Source organism: Petaurus breviceps, unplaced genomic scaffold, assembly GCF_028583685.1.
Source record: "Petaurus breviceps papuanus isolate PSGF00001 unplaced genomic scaffold, PetGlider_PUasm1.0 90865, whole genome shotgun sequence".
In the NCBI taxonomy this organism is placed as follows: domain Eukaryota; kingdom Metazoa; phylum Chordata; class Mammalia; order Diprotodontia; family Petauridae; genus Petaurus; species Petaurus breviceps.
In genome coordinates, this window is record NW_027187367.1 from 7,120,596 (window position 1) to 7,145,878 (window position 25,283).

At 39.5% G+C, this 25,283-nt stretch overlaps 1 protein-coding gene and 2 long non-coding RNA genes across 3 annotated transcripts in view; 2 read left to right on the forward strand and 1 right to left on the reverse strand.

Annotated features, from left to right (window-relative positions):
• The first annotated feature begins 4,994 nt into the window (after positions 1 to 4,994).
• LOC138150090 (uncharacterized) overlaps positions 4,995 to 25,283 on the forward strand; it is a 98,262-nt gene continuing 77,973 nt past the window's right edge. Inside the window, exon 1 of the long non-coding RNA XR_011165507.1 lies at positions 4,995 to 5,718. This is a non-coding gene — a long non-coding RNA (uncharacterized lncRNA). The remainder of the gene's footprint in view (positions 5,719 to 25,283) is intronic.
• Positions 8,809 to 25,283, reverse strand: part of IP6K3 (inositol hexakisphosphate kinase 3) — a 37,399-nt gene continuing 20,924 nt past the window's right edge. The window contains exons 3-6 of the mRNA XM_069073474.1: positions 20,586 to 20,793; positions 16,761 to 16,927; positions 14,637 to 14,812; positions 8,809 to 10,691 (exon numbers count right to left, since the gene is read on the reverse strand). Of these exons, the coding sequence (XP_068929575.1) occupies positions 10,227 to 10,691; positions 14,637 to 14,812; positions 16,761 to 16,927; positions 20,586 to 20,793 (1,016 nt within the window). The 3' untranslated portion in view covers positions 8,809 to 10,226. The remainder of the gene's footprint in view (positions 10,692 to 14,636; positions 14,813 to 16,760; positions 16,928 to 20,585; positions 20,794 to 25,283) is intronic.
• LOC138150089 (uncharacterized) overlaps positions 16,950 to 25,283 on the forward strand; it is a 28,465-nt gene continuing 20,131 nt past the window's right edge. Inside the window, exon 1 of the long non-coding RNA XR_011165506.1 lies at positions 16,950 to 17,549. This is a non-coding gene — a long non-coding RNA (uncharacterized lncRNA). The remainder of the gene's footprint in view (positions 17,550 to 25,283) is intronic.

Consider the following 25,283-nt stretch of genomic DNA (forward strand, 5'->3'; position numbering starts at 1 on the left):
TGCCTTTGTGTTATTAGCATAGTGCTTTGTACGGTTGTTAGTGTTTAATAAATGCTTGTTGAATTGAATTGGGTAGGAATGGGGCAGGATATCTGGCTTGTCTTTCCGAAACTCATAAATTCATCACAGATTGAAAAAGGTTAAAAACAATATTCTATTTATTGTGAACAACCTCCCAGATTATGACACAGAGACTAAACTCTTCTAGAGTTAGGAAGGGAGAGGATAGCCACCATGAATTTAGGGGCATAGTTTTGTGGTCTCCATTTATCACTCATATCATTGGTGGGATGCATTGGTGGATGGGAAGGTTGAGGAGAAGATCATGTGTCCCTAAATGTCCCATCCTATGAATCAGTAAGTATAACTCTGTGTGGCCTATCTCTGTTTCTAAACTAAGCCCTTCAGTAGTCTTAGGTTGATGAGTATAGTCATCACCCCTGTCTAAGAACTGAGTAGGAAAGACAACCCTTCTCTACTGTGGATAGTAGAGATTCTCTCTCCCAAACTCTCTCCTAGTGTCTAGGGCTTCACAGATTTGTAGCTTGTAGAAGAAAATCATGGCTTATTGTACTTATTTTCTCATTGTTTCTTATCTCCCTGAGGAGAAATGCTGGATTACAATGTGCTGAGGCTTCAGTTACATCTTTTGTGAAATAGAGATGATGCTAGAATGACTCTTCCTTCTTGCCCATTTGTGCCATGATTTCCCCGTCTCTCCCACATTTTTTCTTTTTTCAGCCATTCTAGTCCAGGTGGCTCTCCTCTCACTTCTGTACTTGTTATTGGTCCCACCACTCTCCCAGCTTTGTTGTTGTTCAGTAGTGTCCTTCTCTTTGTGACCCCATTTGGGGTTTTTTGGGCAAAGATCCTGGAGTGGTTCACCATTTTCTTCTCCAGCTCATTTTACAGTTGAAGAAACTGAGGCAAACAGGGTTGAGTGACTTGCCCAGGGTCACACAGCTAATATGTATCTGAGACCAGATTTGAACTCAGGAATATGAATCTTCCTTACTTCAGGCCCAGCACTCTCTTCACTGTGTCACCTAGGTGCCCATCTCTCCCCCCTTGCTCTCTGCTAATTATCACTGCTGCTTGTGTGTTTTCCAAGGCAATTTTGGGTTAAACCAGGAGTGGAGAACCTGTGACCTTCTAGGTCCTTGGGTGTGGCCTTTTGACTGAATCCAAGTTATATAGAACAAATCCTTTTATTTAGGGTATTTGTTCTGTGAAGTTTAACTTAAACAGAAGGCAACTAATGCCTTCTAAGTACCATCTTGGGCCCTGGTATACATCTTTATAGGCCTCTGGGTTAACAAAATACAATGGAGTATGCGGAACTTAGAGGAGGAGATTGGCTTGCTAGTTTCAATGGCACTCTGCTGTCTCCCTTCTACAGTCACTCCCATAGAAACCAACAGTAACAACTTGCCCCATGAAAGATTTCTTTACTTTTTAAACATGAAAGATTTCTTTACTTTTTAAATGTTCTTTGAATGTCTTTTGAGGTAGAATGTAGAGAGAAGATGAGGAATGGGAGAACTATTGCTGTTGTGGGATCCTAAGTCTGGGAACTCTGAGATCCTGAGGGGCTAAGTGACCTTGTCAGATTCATTCAGGAAGTTTGTGTTGGAGCCAAATTGAGAGGCTGTATAGAGAGATCTCCTGACTCCCAATCTAGTCCCCTTATAAACAGTATACTGCTCTTCATCCTCTCCAGCAGAGAGCTTAGGAGCCAAGGTATGGATGAGAGCACAAGTGGTTGGTTTGACTTTCAAGCTCACTGACGTTTTTCTTTTGATTTTATTTCTTATCAGTTGCTACCTTTGTCTACATTGCTCCAAAAATCGCTTTTTCTTTCTGCATGTCTTCTTTCCGTCATAAAAACTCCATACACCACTGGAAACTCTTGGACTGAAAGATATGATTTCATGGTAGGGAAGTGCTGTGTTTGAATAAAGTCAGAAAATGGTTTATTGGATCTACATCCAGTCAACAGTGCTTAGAAGGAAGAATGCATTCATTCAGAAAAGGCAAACATTTGAGCAGATGGTAGATGGCATCTTGACATTCCTAGGGCCACAGAAAATATGTAGGACTGTGAATGACTTCTGGCAAATAGCTGTCCCTGTGCCCAGTTGTGTTATACTCACTAGGCATAAAATATAAGGTGACCGAATAGGTCAGAATTCTCAATATAGCACATTTTAAATCATCCATATGAGGATTATTTAAACATCAGTCAATAAGTATTTATCAAATGTTCTCCTTATGTAGTGGCTTATCAGTGGTGTGTGTGTGTGTGTGTGTGTGTGTGTGTGTGGTTAGCATGAGGCTATTCCCCAAAGCTTGATTATTCCTGAATGAACTGATAAAATTAAATTTCTAAACCTGCAAAGTTGAGAACTGAACTGGGACTATGATGATTTCATGAAGGGTAAACAAATCCCATGAGGCCCAGCCTGTATGGCCAGTCATGCTATTTATATACAAAAACAATGGTAAACTATTAACCATGTCCTAAGAAACTGGGAGAACTAGACTTAATTAGATTCAATTAGAAAACAACTGGGCAATATGAAACTGACTACACATGCACCAGAACTTCAGAGAAGGGAAAGATTAGTATGGACTACCTAGAGCTGGAGTTCTTAACCTGGGGTCTGTGAACTAACTTACATTCATTCTTTTTTTTTCCTTCTTTCCTTCCTTCTTTTGTTCCTTCCTTCCCTCCCTTCTTTTTCTCTTTCTTTTTTTCTTCATTGAAGCAGGCAAAAAGATGAAGCAGTAGATTACTATGAAATGGGCAAATGAATTAAGACTAAATAAATAGCAGCAATTATTTTATCTTTTTTGAATATTTAACTTTTCAGTTAAATGTAAAAACAATTTTTAACATTCATCTTTAAAAAATTTGAGTTCCAAATTCTCTCTCTCCCAGTCATATAAAACATTTCCACATTAGTCACGTTGTAAAAGAAAACACAGGACAAAAAAAAAACCCATGAAAAATAAAGTTTAAAAATTTTTTGCTTTGATCTGCATTCAGATTCCATTAGTTCTTTTTCTGGAGGTAGATAGTATTTTTCATCATAGTTCTTTGGAATTGTCTTAGATCATTGCATTGCTGAGAATAGCTAAATGATTTACAATTGATCATCATATAATATTGCTGTTGCTATGTACAGTGTTCTCCTGGTTATGCTCAATTCATTTTGCATCAATCCATGTAAATTTTTCAACTTTTTTTCTGAAAGCATCCTGCTTATTTTGTATAGCACAACAGTATTCCATTAATCATCTGCCACAACTTGTTCAGCCATTCCCCAACTGATGGGCATCTTCTTGGTTTCCATTTTTTTTTCTGCCACAAAAAGAGCTGCTATAAATATTTTTTGGGTGTATAGGGTAAATCTCTTTTAAAAAATCTCTTTGGGATACAGATTTAGTAGTGGTATAGCTGGGTCAAAGGGCATGCAGTTTTATAGCCCTTTGAGCATAGTTTCAGATTGCTCTCCAGAATGATTAGATCAGTTCACAACTCCACCAACAATGCATTAGTGTGTCAATTTCCCATATCTCCTCCAACATTTGTCATTTTCCTGTTGTGTCATGTTAGCCTATCTGATAGATGTGAAGTGCTACCTCAGAATTGTTTTAATTTAAATTTCTTTAGTCAATTGTGAGAGTTCTTTTTCATATAAGTAGCTTTAATTTATTCATCAGAAAACTTCCTGTTCATAACTTCTGGTCAATTATCAATTGGGGAATGATTTGTATTCTTATAAATTTGACTCAGTTTTCTATATATTTGAAAAATGAGGCCTTTTTCAGAGAAAATTGCTGTAAAATACCCCCCCCCCCCATTTTCTGCTTTCCTTCTAATCTTGGCTGCATTGGTTTTGTTTGTGCAAAACCCTTTTAATTTAATTTTTTAAAATTTAATTTTTAATTTTCATCAGAATTACCCATTTTATATCCAGTAGTGCTCTCTGTCTCTTGTTTGGTCATAAATTTCTCCCTTATCCATAGATCTGACAGATAAACTATCCACATTCCTCTAATTTGCTTATGGTATTATAACTTTTTATGACTAAATCCTGTTCCCATGTTGATTTTTTCTTGGCATTTAGTATGAGCTGTGGGTCTATGCCTAGTTTTTGCCAAACTGTTTTCCAGTTTTCCCAGCAGTTTTTTTTCATATAGTGAGTTCTTGTCCCAAAAGCTTGGATCTTTGCATTTATCAAACACTAGATTACTATTGTCATTTTTTACTATGTATTGTCTATGTCTATTATTACTATGTCTGCCTAATCTCTTCCACTGATCCACCACTAGATATCTTAGCAAGTACCAGATTCTTTTGATGATTACCACTTTGTAATACAGTTTGAGATCTGGTACAGTTAGACCACCTGAACTTGTTTTTTTAAAGTATATTTTTATTATTGTGTTTCAAAATAATTAGTTTCCTTTGTGTTTTATTTTATTCACTTAAAATATTATTCTGGGATGGGGTCTTCAACTTTGCTAGGCTGACAAAGGGGTCCCTGACACACAAAAAGAACCCTTGCCCCAGAGTGTTATGGGGCCCAAGTTAAATTTTAAAATCTAGGGATAAGGTGAATAATCAGATTCTGTGATAGAAGTTTACAACAACCCCCACAGCATGGCAGGGATTAGTTGCCTTTAGGGACCCTATTTAGGAATAACCTATTCTTGACTGATTTGCAGATAGCTAACTAATAAAATATGAAAGCCACCACCCACCTCATCTTGAAGCAGCCTATAATGTAATCAATAAAAAATAAGCTGTAGTTTGGGGGATTTGGGGAATGATGATGGCAACAATGACAGTGGTGGTGGTGGTTTGATGATGATTGATGATGAAAGAACATCGAAATGCAGGATGATGGCATATTGACCAATGTAAACAACTGAATGGTGGTTAACAAGAGAAACTAGAGAATAACGTTTTCTCCCTATTTATTCAGTACTTGTCCAGGAGCAGACAGAGTATTGCAGCCTATAGAAAAGTATACTATAGAATGGTGCTTATGTTTTGTCACATTTTGGATCAGGGATCTCTAATCTATAGATCAGAATCTATTAGAAGATTTCCAAATGGTTGTAGCCCCCAAAGTCTTCTTTCTGCCATGTCCTGCCCAACAGTTTGCTGTGATTCCTAGCGGGGATGGAGGGTTCAGCTAACTGTGGTACTCACCTCCATGGTGCTTCACTCAGGGACTTCATGTTCAGCACCACTATACTCTTAGCCCCTCCCTGGTGATTTCAAGACTTAAACGATGAGTAGCATCCCCTTACAAAGAGGAACATGAAACATAATTCCTCTTCTTAGACAGGCTGGGGAATCTCAGGCTTACATGAAATTGTTCTTTTTGTTGTTGTTCATCTTTTGTTCTCAGAGGGGACTAATGACATCATGAGGATGATGACTTGTGTGGATGAATTGAATTTAAGTGAGACAGAGCTTCACACAGTCATCAGTCTTGTGTTCTATTCCAAAATCCTAGATGAAATATGAAATATCCACCAAGATGTTTCAATTCCCTTTGCTCTGACTTTGTTTGACACATAGCACAAACCTAACTAGTTTTTCTTCTAAGGCACCATGGAGACAGAATGGTGTAGTGGGATAAACACTGGGTTTATGATCAGAAGATCTGGATTCAAGTCACTTTCCTTATGTGACCTTGGGTAAGTCATATAATTTTTCTGGTCCTTAAGTTTCTTCTCTTTTTTTTTTTTTAAAGCAATTGGGGTTAAGTAACTTGCTCAAGGTTACACGGCCAGTTATTATTTCTGGGTGTGGTGCTGAGTATCTGAGCCCGGATTTGATCCAGGTCATCCCGACACTGGAGCCGATGCTCTTACTCGCTGAGCCACCTGGCCGCCCCTAAGTAATTGGGGTTAAGTAACTTGCTCAAGGTTACACGGCCAGGTGTTTCTGGGTGGGTGCTAAGTGTCTGAGCCCGGGATTCGATCTCCAGGTGTTCTCAACACTGGAGCCGGTGCTCTTACTCGCTGTGCTACCTGGCCGCCCCTAAATTTCTTCTCTTGTGAAACAAGGGAGTTGGATTAAAGAGTATCTTAGGTTTCTTCCAACTCTAAAAGGCTATGATGCTAGTGGAGTTTCCAAGATATTAAGCAGAAGTATAATAGTCAGTAGAAAGATATCCCTCAAATGTAAATTAATAAATCAGCTTGATGGTTTACAGAGCAGTTGCTTTTTTAACATTTGGTCAGCATCAGTTGTCAACAGGCAATCACAACGTCATGAGGCTAATGTGAAAACCAGGCTTATTACCAGATAAATGAACATGCATGCAGACCAAAGGGGTTCCCAGTCCTTAGAGAAGTTTGTATATTTGTGACAGTATAACAAAAGGAGGAAGAGAAAACAGGAAGGAGCTTGGCATGGGAGAGGAAAGGTACGGTAAAAGTAGGAAAAAAGGGGCAAAACCCCTCTGAAAGGGGATGGGCAAGGCGATGGTGAAAGCTGTATTAGTTCCCCTTAGAAACAATTAGATTGGGGGTGGCTAGGTAGCGCACTGAATAGAGCACCGGCTCTGGAGTCAGGAGGACCTGAGTTCAAATTTGGCCTCAGACACTTAACACAAAAACTAGCCATGTGACCTTGGGCAAGGCAACCCCAATTGCCCTCCAAAAAGAAAAAAAAAAAGAAACCATTAGATTATGAAGATAGGAGGGTCTGCTTATCTGCAGAGGAATCCCAGCTGCATAAGCATTTTCCTAGCCTGACAAGACTGGCTAGTGGTGCCTGTCTTGCCTCCCAAAGACACACAGGGAGCAGTTTGGGATGCAAACAACACATAACACATTATGTCAGCTGCAGGGTGGGAGTTGGGGGGCACTTCATCCTTGACACATTTAGGGCTTCCTGTATGTTCTGCGTCCAGTGTTTCTGGAAAATATGGCAACTCAAAAAGACAAGTTCAGGGGACCCCTTAACACAGTCTGCTCCCTGTAGCTCGTTCATCTTGGGTGAAATGATAAAATTGAATTTCTGAACCTGCAAAGCCAAGGATCATGCCCCGAGACTATAGGGCTTCCACCAATGTTCAGTGAACCCCGTGAGGCCTATCCCACATGCCCTCTCCTATTCTTTAATATAGGATGTCCTTAGGATTGAGGTAGATGTCATAGAAGAGGCTGGATTATAGGCTTTGAAGAATAAATAGGATTTGAACAGGTAGACAGGAGGATGGAGGAGAAGACAAGGGCATGGAGGCAGGGATGTGTATCATGTATTAGAGAGCTAGTGAGGAGACCAGCATCACTAGAATGGACAGTTTATAGTATGAGAAGTAGAAGGAAATAGGTTAAATATGGATTTTGCAGCCAGATTGTAGAGGAGATTGAAAGCTAGTTGGAAGAGTCTATATTTAATATGGTAGGTGAGATTTGCATTATGAAAATTGTGTTTTAGTAATTTGCTTAGCAGATGATCCACAATAATAGCTGACAGGCATAGACAGACTTGCATCCTGATTTTTTACCTGCATGATTTGATCTTTACAAGAAAGCTATTACAAATAATATTATGCTCATTTTTTAGATGAAAGAGCAGAGGCACAGAGATGTTAGGTGACTTGCCTTGGGCTACAGGTAATAAGAGTGAGGTAGAATTAGAACCTAGGTTTCTCCTAACTCCAAATCTATCACCAGACACTCATCTGTCACACTTCTTCAGCAAAATTTTAATTATAGACTGGCTTCTGATGTGAACAATGTTCTCAGGGAATGCAGATTAATTGTAATATTAATATTTGTATGCTATAATAGAAAGAGCAACAAATTTGCCGTCAAGAGGCCTGGTTTGCAGCCCTTACTCTGCTACTTACTACTCAGGTGATCTCTTTGGGCCCCAGTTTCTTCCTGTATAAAAGGAGGGTATTTTAATAAATGACATCTAATGTCCCTTTCAGCTACAAATCCCTTGAACCTATAAATAGGGAGGCAAATGGAATTTGACAATATATTTGACTACAAAATCAAAACTTTTTTATTTTTGGCTTACTAACCTCATCCTCATAACATAAAATGATAGAATTTAAGATCTGGAAGGGGTCTTGGAGATGTAGTGCTTAAAGGAAGTTTAGTAATATCTAGTCTGACCCTTTGATCTTAAAGATAAAGAAATTGAGGGAGGCTCCGAGGAGGGGGAGGGACTTATTCCAAGTGGCAGTACCAGGACTTAAATAGGGTCTCCAGAACTACTCTCCAGTGTTCCTTCTGCTGAACCACTGACTTCATAAATGAAAGTTTATTGTAGTTAGTTACCTGTGGTGGTTCAGAGGTTTTTATTTAATTTTTCTTGAATAAGGTTCAAGTGAAAGACCTATTTGTCAGGTCTGGTAGCCAGCCTTGCAAATCAGCACAAGTATTTTGTAGTCAACAAGAACTCTTAACCAACTTAGCTTCCTCTAGAAGGAATGTAAGTAAGTAAATATGGGAAATTGATGAATTATAATTTTCCAGCTTAGAATAGTGGTTTCCAGCTTAAATAAAGCACTTTTCCCATTGTACAGATGAGGAAACTGAGTCTCACAGAGGGAAACCACTTTCCTAGGATCACACAGCTAGTAACTGAAAGAATAGGGACTTGAATCTTGGCTCCGTAAAGCCAAAGCCTAGCTCTCCCCTCTGCTTTCCACTAATTCTCAAGTCACTTATGAAATGGAATCACTCTATTGCATGATGATTAGAATAAATAAACAGAAAGGGTAATCAGACACACCAAATAAGCACTAGTGACCCAAACAATTTTATTAACAAATTTATTTTCTTAATTGAGTTCTATATCTCTGTAATAGGGTATTATAATAGGTTTTCACCCTGCACGGAAAGGAATTAATTAGAACTTTTTGCAGCTTGCTCCATATTTACATTTATCCACTAATCTTGTAAACATTTTCCCAGTGTCCCTTCAGGCCTCCTGTTTCTCTCTGTTCCTCACCCCCAGACTTCCTCCCAAAATAAATAAAAACTTTATATATATAAATTATAGCTGATCATAAGTGGCTCATCCTTGACTAATTCTTACCCTATTTGAAGCTGCATGTCATAGCATGAGTCTCAACATGGTTAATGCATAACAGAATCATTCTAATGGTCATTCATGATTCTATATAGTTAGCCTCAGTGAGACACATAGGTGTTGATTTATGGCGATGGAGAATTTAGTCTGTTGGTTTTGCCATTACTCACGCAAAATCTTGTTGTTGGCCCACCATTATGAGCCTGAGTGAAAAAGAAAAAAAAGCTAAGACCTGTAAACATTCTATTGGATTCTGTACCTTGTAAAATGTCTCTGGAAAAGGATAAAACTCCTTAATGAACTCTTCATGCATTTTTCAGAGTGAGTAGCCCATCTAATCAGAAAGACATTGAGGTTATCCATATTATGTCTTTAAGACTTTTTTCAGGTAGTGTTTTTAGTTGCCTCACAGTTTCTGTAGGATTGTAGTAAAAGAAATGGAAGAAAGTCTTAGATGCAAATACACCAATACCTTGTAATAGCATTGTCCTTGAGGTCCATGCTATGGGACCAATTGGTAGGTAAATTTACCCATTGAAGAGGTCATTTTGTTACTTCAGTAGCTAAATACTCTTGAATGGCATCCAAAATGTACCTATATATATTGAATTCTTTTTGTTTAGTAGTTTTCAGTCATGGCCAATTCTTGCTGACCTCATTTGGGGTTTTCTTGGCAGAGATACTGGAGTGGTTTGCCATTTCCTTCTCCAGCTCATTTTACAGATGAGGAAACTGAGGCAAATTGGGTTAAGTGACTTGCCCAAGGTCACATAGTCAGTATGTTTCTGAGGCCAGATTTGAACTCAGGAAGATGATTCTTCCTGACTCCAGGCCCAGCACTCTTATCCACTGCACCACCTAGCTGCTCAGTTGAATTCTACTTTGGTGCTAATAGCTTTATGTTGTAATTCAAGAGTATGTGGAATTAATTAAATGTGGGTTTTCCATGCAGCTGGGCTTTAGCGTTATTTCCCATAAAAGTCTCCTGCCTTATATAGGAAGCTTCCTGGGCTCTTCTTCCAAACAGCTCTTATAAGCAGACATGGTAGTTCAAAAGCTGTGGGGGTGCATAGTCTACCCTTACAAATAGTAGGTCCCTTTTGAGAACTGTACCCCAGCAAAGTCCTTGCAGTCTCATCAGGTGTCATTCAACCTCTGAGATACCCTGAAGGATCTGGATGAGATTTTCTAGGCCAAAAATATAGCCATGATCTGGTCCATCATAAATGGTCTGGTTGTTCCAAGAGCCCTTGTAAGTTGTATGTGCAAAGTCTATCATACGGATATCAACTTTGGAGAGCCCTTCTGGAGAGGAGCAGTTTGTCTTCTGCAAGCATCCCTGGAGGTGATTGCTTGTGGTTCTTTCTGGGGGCATTTGTCCATCATAGATGATGAGGAGAGAACTGGAGTAGAACCGATAGGAGCTCTGGTTCTTAATGACTGAGAGGAGAGCCTTGAGTTGGAAGAGGATGGGTTCCAGAAGGTCTGTTCGAAGGTGTAAGCCATTGTGCAGGAACTGATAGAGAGTTTTCCTGAACCCGTCAGTTGAAAGTTTCCTTCCATAATATTTATCTTTGCAGAGAAAGTGGTTTGAATCAGCTTGATAAACCTTGGGTTAAAAAAGGAGAGCAAGAATAAAATGTGAGTGAAAACTTTCCTGAAAATCGTTTCTTATTATGTTGTAGCATTATGAACTTATATAAAGCATAGTCAAGCTTCCAGGAAACAGCTTAGAAATGGTTGACATTTCTGATAACCACCATTAAGTGCAAATGTGACTCCTAGGTTTTAAAATACTTTCTGTTTGGGACTTTAATTTCATGTCATTAGAAGCAAATCCATGAGTGTCTACTGTGTGTTAGGCACTGGGGATACAAAGACAGATGCAACACAGACACTGCTCTTGGGCAGCTTACATTATAATAGGGGAAGAAAGGCCTGCTCACAAATTACAGGGTTGTAAGGGAGAGTGTATTAAGTGGGAAGGAAGGGTTCAGACAAAATGCAAGGAGAGATTTGAGGAAGGAGAGATCATTTTCAGCTGGAGAGTCAGGAAAACTTCATAGAGAAAGGAAGGAAAGAAGGAAGGTAGACCTTCGGTAGATGGAGATGTGAAGACAGTGGTTTTCCCCAGCTTAGTGGGAAGAAGTGGGAAGAAGCTCTCAGGGGAAGGGCAAGGGGACAGATGGCAAGGACCCTTGGGAAGATCCCAGAGACCAAGAACATCCCTCTCTGTTCCATACCTTCTTCCTTACCCTCCACTCCCTCATGCCCATCTTTTTCCCTTCCCTTCCCCCTCTTTCTCTCTACCTTCCCTTCCCACTCTTCTCTAGCACGTAATCCCTCCTCACCATTATGTTTTAGAATTCCTTTCCTCTTCTGAGTCTCAGCATAGTTTCCAACTCCTCTTTAAAGCCTTCCCTGATTGCTCTTGCTTTGGAGTGTTCTCTCCTTCCTTCACGTTTATCTGTAATACTTTGGATCTCTCCTCTGGCCCTATCCTTTTCTATCTAGTATTCCAGTGATCATGGGCATGTTATACTCACTGCCACCTTTCCCCCTGATTGATGGAACTATTTTTTCTAGTCTTTGTATCCCCAGGGCTTTGCACCCCTGAACTGCTTCATCAGTGTTTGTTGAAGTGCATTGGATGTCTTTGGGAAGCAATCCATTGATAAGATCATACTACATAGTCATAGAAGGGATCTTAGAGATTACCTGTGCTCCCACTTTATGGAAATTTTACAGGTGAGGAAATAATGCTAAGTGGTTTACCCAGGCTTATCCAGGTAGTGAATCAATAGCAAACCTACAATTCTGATTCCATATGGTGAGTCTGTTGTACTGACTTCTAACAATAATAACAATAGTTCACATTTCTATAGTGCTTTAAAGCTTACAAAAGGCTCTCCTCACATCCATGTGAAGCAGTATGAACATCACTATTCCCATTTATAGAGTAGAAAAGTTGACTGACTGTCCTGTTGTCACACAAATAATTAGCATTCTTTCCATTGTGCCATACTGGTGAGTGAGGTCTTGTGAACAGTCAAGAGCAGGAGAAGAACCATGAGGAACCAAGAGTATAGTGTGGTCGACCATGGTGTGTGTGAAGGGGGCATAGTGTCAGAGAAGGCTGGGAAGGTCAATCAGAGAGTCTTGAAAGCTAGTTTATCCTTTATCAGAATCTGATGAGAAGACCCTGAAGGTGGCTTTTCCAGAAGAGGACTAATGTGGCCACACCTTTGCATTAAGAAGATTATCCTGGCACATTTGTAAAGAATAGGTTGGAGTGGGGTTAGAATAGGGATGGGAAGAAAGGTTAGGCTTTCTTACTAAATAACCCTAAACTGAAAATATTTCACTACTGTAACAGTGAGAAAGTAAATATATCTTATTTCTTATGGAATTTCAGTGTTATCCTCCAAATGATGATTTGAGCCCTGATTCTGTCCCTCTTCAATTCAAATTTAATAAATATTACGTAGATAGATCTAATGAAAATTTGAAAATTGTACCCAACACTCTGGATAGTAGGCTAGATTAACTTTTTTTTTTTATCAGTGAGGTTCACAGAAATATGAGTAAGGTGAATGGTGCAGGGTAGCTCTGTAGTACTGATGGTTCTAGCTCCTTGGCACTAACTATGCTCCCGTAGTGACTTAGTCACAGAAGGAAGAAGACAGGATAAAAATTTTGGTGGTCATGAATGGAGCACAGCGTAGTAATAGGGTTCCCTCCCACTTTCCTCTCCTTCTTTCTACCCTTATAGTTGTGGGTAGCAGCAGCTAAGCCATGCCAAGAGGCTGGCATAGCAGACAGGAAAGTTTGACGTACTGCGGTTGGGTCCAGTATGATGTGAAGTTGTTGACACTTGCCCCCTGCCTGTGATTTCTTGGAGTAAAGTTCTCACTCTACAGGAGGAATTTTGGGTTCTAGGCTTGTAGTACTCTTAATATTTTGTTAATCAGTAGGGGCAGCAAGGTGGTGTAATGTATAGAATGCCCAACTTGGAGTTAGGAAGATTTATCTTCCTGAGTTCAAATCTGGATTCATATACATACTAGCTGTGTCACTCTGGGCAAGTCACTTAACCCTGTTTGCCTTAGTTTCCTCATTTGTCAAGTGACCTGGAGAAGAAATGACAAACCACTCCAGTATCTTCGCCAAGAAAACCCCAATCACAAAGAGTCAGACATGACTGAAAGAGTTCTGGGCTGAGGTTCAGGGGCCCTGGGTTACAACCCTGGTTCTGCACTCATCTGGGTGAACATGGGGAAGTCAGAAGTCAGTGAGTTTTTTCCTCTGTAAAACAAAAGGATTGGACTAGGTGATATCTTAGGTCACAACAGTTCTAAAAGTCTGTGATTCCATTTGCAAAGAAACCTCCAAGAAAGAGCTGATAGCTTCCCTACTTCTTTCTTTTCTTTTTTTTTTTAAAGCAATCAGGGTTAAGTAACTTGTTCAAGGTTACACGGCCAGTTATTTCTGGGTGTGGTGCTGAGTATCTGAGCCTGGATTTGATCCCCAGGTCATCCCGACACTGGAGCCGGTACTCTTACTCACTGAGCCACCTGGCCGCCCCTCCCTACTTTCTTTTCAATGGCCCATGTGCCAAATTAGCTTTTGTGTAGTACATAGCTGGTATTGTTTATTAAATAAATCAGATCAGTTTAAGAAATTTGGGGTCCAGAGAAAGATGCAGTTGATGCTACAAATCATCATACTTCACTCATGTGAGGGTAGTATCCCACATTTTCTATGGGATGTATGTGAAGCAAATTTATAGATTTAATGCCTCGCTTTACGGGGTGGCAGTTTCAATTAAGGAAAGCTATAATGTTTACTGCCAAATCGTCGTCTAGTTTTGCTCTGACTAGACAGACCATAAGAATGAATGAGCACGAAAAGCTTAATTTCCTCCTATTTTTCTGCAGCTTCTTGTGTAAGCTGTAGCAGAGCAATAAAAATGAACTGTTGTATCAGGAAAATGAAATTAAGCATCCTTTTGCCTTAACTTAGTCTTTACACATTCTTAATCAAAACCAATGGCATCAGTAAGAAAAAATGGTAGATTAAGAAGGGTAAATTACTAATGGGAACACAGGCATTACACTCTCCTTTTAACATCAGAGAATTGAAGGATTCAGTTCTGTCATTAGAAAGAACTGGAAATTAGGAAGTCACAGAGTCTCACAGTGAAACTGTTTTCTTTCAGTCCTTCTCCCAAATCCTGGCACCTGCTAATATTAAACGTCTTAATCATTCTGTAGGCAAAAGTCACATAGACATTGTTGAAAGTTTCAATTGCCCCAAGACTGTAAGATCAAGTACCAAAATGGTACGTTTTGAATATTATGATAGTGACAGGTGAGCTGAAGAAACATAGACCCAGATCATAATAAGGTTTATATTTCATTGTTCACTGTCAGTGCTCCTTTTAAATGATGGGCCACTCATGTGTCTGGAGAAGTTTCTAGGGGTCACTCAATATTGTTGGATGTGAAGGGCAAATATGGGACACATGTACTGTTAGACTGTTTATACATCCTACCTGCATGCCACAGATGCGAACCCCAAGGGAAGCAGAGGTGCTTTGTTCACACTTCTTTATGTGGCGGGCTTTCTTCTCCTCTGAGGCATCATCTCCATGTTGCCTGGTGCCCATCTTCAGGTCAAGAATGCAAGGATACTTGTACTTTGACACTACATTTTCAAGCAGCAAAAACCCTGGTCATGCTAAGTTAAGGAAAACACCATGAATTGAAGAGATATTGCCCCCATAGGGGATAGGTAGGACAATCCTAGGAATTGAATTTCATGCTTTGGTTGGGTTTCTTTTATTCCAGTTTTTCATTACTGACAAGCATACCAGTGTTATTAACAATTCAAGACATTAGCAGTGTTATTAACTTACCAATGCTATTAACAATTCAAGACAGTGAATGCTGACTGCTTAACAAGCCCATTTATTTAGGGGAAATTTTAAGGATAGTTCCTTTTCTCTCTGATTTAAATTTAGATGCAGGCATGAGATCCCTGGCAGGCTGTGCACAATCTACATTTTATAGCCTAAAATCATAGGGATAAAATCACAAGTAAATAAATGGACCAATATCTTTTTAGGGAAGTGGAATGATATAAACTTCAGAGGTAGGTTGAAGGAATATTAATTTCACTGGAATAATTTTCCTGAAAAAAAATTTCCTCGGGAGCAGAGGTACAAAAATGTGACTGTAACAAGCCACCAGTTTGTGGGGACATAGCAGTGACTAGGGGGCTTTTTAAGCCCCAATTCCCCTACGAGGGGATCCTGGATGGCTTAGCCTTGTGTGCTCTTACTGTCTCGCTGCATGATTTCAGCCCTCCTTCCCCATCGCTGCCTCTGAGAAATATGCTAGCTCAGTCTTACATTCACAATAGTTTAATGAGGCCTTTGTGGAGATCTTGGATGGATAGAAGGGGAACTATGGTGAGACTTTGCTGGTCTCTCTGAGCCCCACCCCATACAGCATGACTCATACTGACACGATCCCCAGTGACGTCAGCAACCAGGGAGGGAGGCAAATCATTTCCAACATGAAAAATGATTTTCTCCTAGAATACTGACTGTATTTCTGCAGTTTTTGCAAATAGCAGTCAGCAAAAATTTCCACCAGCCCAGTCCATTCTTTCAGGCATTACAGCAGGAATGCAGATATTGGTTATTCTGGGGGTGACAGTTATAGTTTTAGTTCAAATTTTTATCTTCACACCCTAATTTCTCTTTTGTTTGGCCTAATATTTTAGGTCCCAGGCTCATAAATTTCTACTAATGTGTATGGTGGTACTTCTGTGAGATAATTTGCATGTAGGCTCCAGGTGGAAGACTGTGTATATCAGAAGCTCTGTAAACATGAATCAGTGAATGACTGGGAGTTGGAGGTCCCAGAACCATGCCCCTATGTATCTCTTTGCCTTCCCCCTTTCCATTCTTGACCACCGCTGTCTATAATGTTCATATTGGATGTGAAGTAGTAATTCTCTTTGCAAGGGGACCCTGCAGTTGAGAGTCAAAGCTGCCCATGTTTGGGTAGAAGTCTGTGCTGCCACTTCTATTTATAATCTGCCTTATAATAAGAGCTGACATTTCTATAGTGCTTTAAGTTTCACAAAGTACTTTATCTCCATTATACATTTGAGCCTTACAACAGCCCTGTGAAGTAGATATTACAAGAACTATTATATCTACCTTAATAATGTGAAAACTGAGGTATCTTTGTCAGTGATTACACAGCCAGGGAAGTGTCAGGGGCTCCATTCAGATCAAGGCTTCCTAACTCTAAGACTAGTAAGTACTCTATCCACAATGCCACACTGCCACAAACAACTAGAGAAGTTTAATCTTTACAGCAGCCAACCTGCTACTTTTACTCCTGTATAGAGAAACCTAACTAGGAAAAAAAAAAGTTGTAGATAGGTTTAACCGGTGAATATTGTTAACTATCAAGAATTGTCCAAGCATTAAGCCTTTCAATGCAAAGGCATTGTCCCTCACACCTCTGGATAAATCTGTCTCACTGAAGTGTCCTCTGGACTTTATCCCTGCTTTAAGTCAGTGATTCTCTGATAGTTTTGTTCTACACTAGCTTTTCCCACTGACTTTGGGTGTCCTGGGAGGAAATCTGAGCAAGGATACGATGCTTTTTGTTTTCTTGGTACTCAGAGTACATCCGAGTCAGGTGTTCCTTATGGCAGTGCAGTCTCCACGGATTGTAGCTTTTCTTCTCAGCCTGGTTACCGTTTGTGTCTTCCATAAAGGAGGAGACGTGGAATTCAGTTCTCAGGAGCGTTTTGCCTGGACAGCTTGGGTGAATTAAGCACATGGGAAGAAAGGTGATGATGGGCTGCTAGCTTTGGAAAAAGACAAATACTTGTGTTTATTTGCTAAGCACCTGGACAAAGTTTGACTTTTTTTGGCTTGTTTCCAGCTCTATACATTGTATTGCCCAAAACAAACCCTCTGAGGTCTCATAATACAGTGGAATAGGCACTGGTTCTGTAGTCAGAGGATTTGGGTTCAAATTCCACTTCTGATACTCCTTATATGACCTTAGGCAAGTCATTCCCTACCTGAGCCTCAGTTTCTTCACCTATAACAAGAAGTTGAACTAGATGGTTTCTGAGATTTCTGGATGCAGCTCTAGATCTTTGATCTTACTGTTTCCAGCTCAACTATTAGCCTTTATGCAGTAAGTATGCTACATGGATTCTGCAAACGTTTATTTAAGGTCCTTTGTGTTTATATCAGCATGCATCATTAGAGGAAGAGAGAAAAGTCTGATAAGGCTCATACATTGTTGGAAGTGGAAGAGATTTTAGCCCAGCCCCTTAAATTTATAGGTGAGTCAACTGAACCTTAGAGATAGTTAGAAGCTGGCAGAGCTGGGACACTCCTCATCCTTATGGAGCTTCCTGTTTAGTGGGGGTGAGTTGTGTGTGAACCTTATACAAGTAATGCTAACATATTATTATGTGATAAGTACATTTCAAGACAAAGTGCTATGTGAGGCCCAAGAGAGAAGGCTTATTACAGGCAACAGGCTATCAGAGAAGCTTGAGTTATATTTTAAAAGATGATTAGGGATCCACTAATTGAAGAGGGGGAGAGAGGGCATTCTAAAGCATAGGAAACAGTATAAGGAAAGGCATGGAAGTGCGAAACTGAAAGGAATTGGGTGGAGAGAAGGAAGACAGCATCATTCCAATGGTATAATTTGCATACCCTCCTCTAGATCTAGAATGGCTTCCCTGTTCTTACAGAAATTTTTCCTTTTCCTATTTGTACTAGTCTTATGCATATGTGATATTCTCATTTAAATTATGTATGTATATATATATATATATATATATAGCTTATATTCCCAACTAGACCATAAGCTTCTTGAGTATAGGGACTGTGTCTTATTTAATATTTGTACTTCCAGTGTTGAATAATGTCTTATTGCTTCAATGCTTCAAGGATTTATGAAGATTGAAATCCATCCACATCTCATTAGTTAGTTTCATGAGTTATGGTGACTGAAAAAATTTATTAACTGATGATAGTCAATACTATGGTGATGTGCCGCTCTGAACTTAACAGATCTGGTCCTCAAATGGAAAACTTGTTAGCCTGGATAAGATCTGGCAGTGCTTTTGCTGTCTTGGGATAAACTTTGAGAATCTAGGGCTATCTTCAGACCTCAGTGAAGGATTAGCTCTAGTAAGACTTCAGTGGAAGGCCTTGAGATACATGATAGTCACTTAATAGATGTTTATTGAATTAATTACTTAGTTAATTAAATAGAATTGTATTTTTAAGTCATTAATTAAGCACTTATGTGTACCAGGCACTAAGTGCTTTACAAATAAATATTATCTAATTAATTTGGTTTTTACAACAACCCTGGGAAGTAGGTCCTGTTATTACTCTCATTTTACAGATGAAGAAACTGGGGCAGAAAGAGATTAAGTGATTTGTCCAGGGTCACACAGTTAGTGAACATCTGAGTCAGTATTTGAACTCAGGTCTTACTGACTCCAGGCCCAGTACTCTCTCCATTGTGTCACCTACTATCTCTTGTTATAGATATATGTATCATAGAGGTATTTTTTTTCAGAGAAAAGTGTTTATTCATACTTCTAGCAGGAAAGAAGAATAGTACTCACTAGGGACACAACCACCAAGGTATTTTTTTTTAGTGCAGTTGTAAATCTAAGTTTAATTGTTTTTGTTGACTAAAGTTAATTTCATAAAATCCTTGCTAAAAACAAAATTAATAAGTAAACATTACCTTATTGTATTTTTCTCTCAGATACTTAAATGAACTTGTGATCTCATCACTATGTGATATAGATTGAAACCCATGCCTGCCTGCCCATCCTGTGCTACAGTTAGTTTTGCCACAGTGGCAAACTTGTGCTAGGGATCTTCCTTGATTTCTCTGGGCATTGTAAGGATGCCAATAGAGCCCCTTAGTTGACCTACAGACATTTTTTCCCAAGGAGTAGGCTAGCTAATAAGAGGCTCATTACCACTCAGCTGATCATTAGATAATGAATTATTTGGCCATGACATCCCATGGAATGAAGTAATTTATGATTATTCAATTTATGAATAATTCAAAAGAAAGTTAAACCTATGCAGAATTTTGGATTTAAATTAATTTCTAAGTGGTCTAGAGTAGTAATGGCATTATTTTCCCAGTATAGACTTGGATCAAAGGGGGCCTTCCATCTTGATTAGTGGATGGGAGCTCAGTAGTCATTTCCAACTCTGTGACTTCTGCCTACTTTCTTTTGCCTTGGTTACCCTATCTCTAAAATGGAGATTATTCTAGGCTCATGCAGTCAACAGGCTTACTTAATTAGATACTGGGACTACTTCTGAAAGGGGTAGTATTTACCTTGAGTTAAGTCAGTTTTTTTCCAAATAAGTTTTAAAAAACCCCAGGGATCCTTTTCATCTGACAAAGGTTGGTTGACATTTTCCAAATGTCTGAACGACATTCTCTCTAACAACATGAGACCCTTGAAATCTCTCATATCCTTCATATCCTTGCATAAAAAACAGCAAATTAACCCAGTGAACACTACATTCACTTCTCTCCTTTTCCCACCACAACAGTATCAGAAAATAAAACATTACAGGTATAATTTCACTTTATTTTTTTCCTTTCTATTCACTAAGTGAAAAAAAATCATACTTGTATTTCCCACCTCAGAGGGGTGAATGAGGAAAGCACCTTTAGAAGCACTCCTGGAGTTCTTGTTATTATTGTTGTTATTGTTACTACTGTTGTTGGATCATTTTGGGGTAGCTATCAGACACCATATTGCAACATTTATTAAGTGCTTGAAGAAGTAAATTTTTAATCTTCTTTTCTAGAAATGTCATGTAAAATACCTTCATTTGCTAATTTGGAAAATTAGAGAAAGAGATATTATTATTTCTCTTGTTGGTTGCTGTATCAGTTATTCTAGATCTAACTCTGTTTATATAATATTTTAAGGTTCATGAAGTGCTTTCCTCAACAATGACCCTGGAAAATAAATAGGAAAATATTTTTATCCTTGTTTTACAGATTAGGAAATTGAAGTTTAGGTTAAGTGACTTCTTGTGGTAACATAGCCAGTAGCAGAGCCAGAATTAAAACCCAAGTTCTTTCCATTGGCACCATTCTCTCTCTCTCTCTCTCTCTCTCTCTCTCTCTCTCTCTCTCTCTCTCTCTCTCTCTCTCTCTCTCTCTCTCTCTCTCTTTCTCTCTCCCCCTCCCTCCCCTTCTCCTTCACTCCCTCTCTCCCTCCCCCTCTCTTTTTCCATCTCCATCTCTGTCTCTATCTCTCTCACTTGGCTTTGGCCTGGATTTCATCCTTTAGCCTTCTTGGGGTGTTAATGCACAGTCTGTTCAGATAGAAGGTCAGTTGGTATCTATTTTGAAACCCTTTGTTCCTTGTGTTTTGGCTTATAGGTGCTGCTCACCTTTCCTTTAGAGACTGTGTCAGCTGAGTGTGCTTCCACTGAACAAGTGGGCAGTCATTGCCATGGCCACTGCTGTTCTGTAGTTTCTGCCACAGCATCACCGATGATTCGGATGATACTTCGTATGGCCCGCGATTGTCTGTCAGTGGATTGGCAACCAGACTGAGATGGCCCCGGCTGTCTTTCAGGAGATGTACAGTGACCGTGCCTAACAAAGGAAGGGAAAGAAAACATGAGAAAGATTTAGACTTGGAGCTGACCTTAGAGTTCAAGCCCTTCATTTTACAGAGGAAGATACTAATAGCCAGAGAAGTGAAATGTCTTGCCTAAAGTCAAACAGGAAGTTAAATAGCAGAGCCAGGATTCAAACTCATGTCCTTTGGCACCAAAGCTAGGGTTCTTTCTATAGCCTCTCTACAGGGTGTGGGACGAAGGCGAGACAAAAAGCAACTAGATAAAGTAGATGATTTTAGAATAGATGGCAGCAGTTTCAATGGCAAGAGCTACTTGTCCCATAAACAGTCTGTCTTGAAGTGTCATCATCTTAAGGAAGAGCTTTGGAGACTGGCCTAATTTAGTTTGAAATAGATTCTATCCCAGAATGAGACCAGAGCTATCCACAGCTACAGAACATAGCCCCAGGCTGTTTCTAGTTTGCCCTCTCCCTTTTTCCCTACTCTTCTTTCCTTGCTCCTTTTTTTTTGCTTCAGATGAACATCATGTCCTTGCATCCCCAGACTTCTTTGCCTGGTTGTATTTTCCTAGTCATACAGCTACTGAACCAACAAGGCACACTTCAGAATGTCAGGGCAGCTGATTCTGGGAGAAGTAGGTTTCACATCAGCCTGAGGTTTTAGTCTCCAGGAGAAGCAAGACCAGTGTGTTTCTGCTGTGGAAGAGTACAGGAGATTGGGGCACATGCCAATCCTTCTGCCTGATTTTCTCAGCTTAACAAAGTTCCTACCTTCCTTCAAAATTTCTTTTGATTCACTTTTGGGGGGAGGAATCTTCAGAATAGCCCCATGTTCAACCCATCATTTGTCCTTTCCCCAAAAAACTATTTAGCATTTATATATGGCCTTGTGTTTTGATTAGAGGTAGACATGAAAATTCTATGAACCTGCTTACTCTTCATAAAATTTCCTAATACCCACTGCTGACTGTAATCAAAGCAGAATGGCTTACTGACAAATTTGCTTTAGGAGCAAGAGAATATACAAAAACCCAATTAATTAATTTGCTAAATAGTCTTCTCTACTAGGATATTAGATAGGTTCAGCAAATTTCAGAACATTTATTAAGCATCTAATGACCAGGGAGATAAGCAAAGTTTGTGCTAGATTTTAATAGAAGAAAAGGAGCATCTGTATACATTTATAAGGTGCCATGGAATCAAAGATAAGACACAATTCCTACTCTCAGGAAAGTTTACAGTCTAGTAGAGGAGGTAAGACATATATTCAAATAACTATAATTTGGATTAGAATATAAGTGCAGTGAAGAGGCCCAAAATGCCATGAGCAGCTCAAGGAGGGAGACATCACTTTCAGTTGGGAAAGAGGGGGATAGAGGGTAGGAAGGTAAGGAGAGATTCAGAGAAAGCTTTGTGGAGAAGTTGACATCAGAACAGCACCTTGAAAGAAGGGAAGGATAACTGGGGAGTGAGGTGGGATGGCCAGAAGAATTCACGTGAGCAAAATCATGGAGATGAATGAGGGTAGGGAAGGTTGGAGGCAGAGGGCTTGGAAAATTCCACTTTAATTGGAGTGCCTAAAGGAAAGTATGAAATTATTATTGAAAGGTAGGCCTGGTTGTAGAGGGTTGTGAATACTACTAGACTAAGGAATTTGTACTATTTCCTTAAAATATTTTATTGACATATTTTAGTTTTTGTATCTCCTGTACTTCTCTTTCTCATTTTTTCAACAGGTAATGAAGGGAAGAGTAGTCTCTGAAGGTTTTTGAACAGGGTAATGATGTAATCAGACCTCATCATTAGCAAGATTACTTTGGAAGAAAAGAGAATGGTTGTATTATAAGAAAGATGGACATAGGGAGACCACTTAGGAGACTGTGCTTGAGGCAATAGGAGCTTGATTTGAAGCTATAGCTTCCCTATAACCTGTAGAGGAAGAATTGGTAAAACTTGGGTTATTTTGGATGCGGGGGTAATGAAAAAGGAAAAACAGAGATGACTGAGATTTCAGTGACAAATGACTGCGAGGATCCTTCGTGAAGATCCTCTTCCAGATTCTATGATCTTCCATTGTCCTGAGGTGACCCTGAGCTGTTGAAGGTTATGCGGCCCACACAAGCTCTGACAGCCCTCACTGAGATAGAAAGGCTCAAACAGTAGGTCCAGGTGGACTGTATGTCTGTTTTCTGAGAACCAGCTCAATTAGGTTTAGAGAGATTCATGATCAGATTAGGGCAGGGCAATGTATTTTTCTGCCATACCAACCCTCAGATAGCATGTAGCTGGTTGTAGAACAGTTTTGATCTGTATTACTGGAAATGAAATCACAGATTTTTGTTCAAGTAATGGTGTCATGATTGTCCCATTGTTTTGGGGAAAGAAAAATTCAGTTTTAGATAGTGAATTCATTCAGTGTTACATAGAATTAACACCTATATTGATGCCCACCTATAACTAACGGTTCTGTGCTTCCTGTTAAAGAGTAAATTCCTCTTGGGCAAATTACTTTGTTAATCGTTACTGTTAGCATAGGACTCTGCACAGAAATGTATGCTTAGTGTTCTTAAAGGGCTAATAAAGAAGAAAAACTTTTAATAATAATAATTGCTAATATAAATATAACACTTTTACTATATGCTAGGCACTGTGCTAAGTGCTCTAAAACTATCATCTCATTTGATCATCATGACAACCCTGGAAGGTAAGTGCTAATATTACCCCCACTTTACAGATGAGAAAACTTAGGCAGAGTTAAGTGACATGCCCAGGATCATACAACTGGTAACTTGTCTGAGACTGGATTTGAACTCAGGTGTGCCTGGTTCCAGACCCAGCTCTCTTCACCCTTTAACAATAGTAATACTAATAAAAGTTCTCTTTTCTAAAGTGCTTTTTTTCTTTTCTTTTCTTTTTTGCAGGGGGAAGGCAGGGGAATGGGGGTTAAGTGAATTGCCCAGGGTCACATAGCTAGTAAGTGTTAAGTGTCTGAGACTGCATTTGAGCTCAGGTCCTCCTGACTCCAGGGCTGGTGCTCTATCACTGCGCCACTTAGCCATCCCTAAAGCTCTTTAAGGTTTGTGATGCATTAACCTCATAACAACAGCTGAGACACATCAGGGATGTGAGATTTCCTTTATTTGTGAATTCCCCTACCTATACAGTCTATAACTTTACAGATTGAACCTTAGAAAGTTGCTTTAGGCAGAAAGACTTAGTTAAGTGACTTGCCCATGGTCACACAACTAGTAAGTGATAGAAGTGAGATTTGGGTCTCTACATCTTCCCAACTCCCAAGGACACCAGGGCATCCAATAGGCCACTCTTCTTCTCACAGTATATATACATGTACATAAGTATTATTACTCCATTTTTGGAGATTGAGGCTCAGAGAGAGAAAATGACTTTTCCATGGTCTCATAGCTAATACGAAATTCATACTAAATTCAAACCCAGATTGCCTTGTTCATTGCTCTTTTCACTGTACCTGGAGGCCTTTCTGTTTAAGTGAAAGCAGTGGGCATAAAAAGACTGCCAAACTAGGATATGAGAATGCAGTTAACAAACAGTGGATTCCTGCTGAGATTTTCTTCTTTTTTTTGCAAGTGTTGTCATGGTTTAGGACACCACTGCTATCCTTGCTTGGTGTGGCTGGCTTTATCACATTGTCATTTTGGTGTCTAGCTGTCCTCCCCAAAGATCTGAAGCCTGGAATTTAGCTACTGCCACATTTTAAACTGAAACTTCAAAAACCAGTCACTGCTCAGGACAAGTTGCAGTTTTTTCCCAAATAAGTAGTGAAAGGGGCTGATATAATTTTCTGTATTACGCCCTCTCTGGCTTGAAGGAAAGCACGGGTACTGGCTACTCAATTTGCAGGTGCTAATTTTTAAGACTGTCCTTTAGAAGTAGACACCTCTCCAGAATAGCTGGCTTGGCTCATTCCTCTCATCTAAGATTCCCTATATCCTAATTATGTAGCTCCAGGATAGCCCTGGGTAACCTCTCACTCCCAAAAAGAACCTTTTTTTTTTTTTTTGTCTAGTCTTTGGAGCCCTGAGAAATGTCCTAAAAGTTTGGCACCAGAGAATTCAGCCCCATTCTGTTCCCGCTTTAGTCATGCTGCTAATGTTTGTAACAGCTGATATGTATATAGGAGTTTGGAATTATTTTATATGGCATTCTCAGTTGGTTCTCACAAAAACCCTAAAGGGATGTAGTGCAAATATCATTTTTTCTCTTTTACAGAGGAGGGAACTGAGGCTCAGATAGGAGAAGTAACTTGCCCAAGGTCATGCAGTTAGTAAATGACAGACCTAGATCTAGAATCCATATCTTTTAGTTCCAGTGATTTTTCCATTATTCATATGGCCTCTCAAGTATAGCTAGGTTAAGCTGCCAACTGGTTATCATGGATGGGCAAGGATCTGATCTGACTTTTGGTAGTGGATGAAGTGTATATTCCATGGGCCCAACAAGGGGGAAAAGTTTGTTTAAAGTTGTTT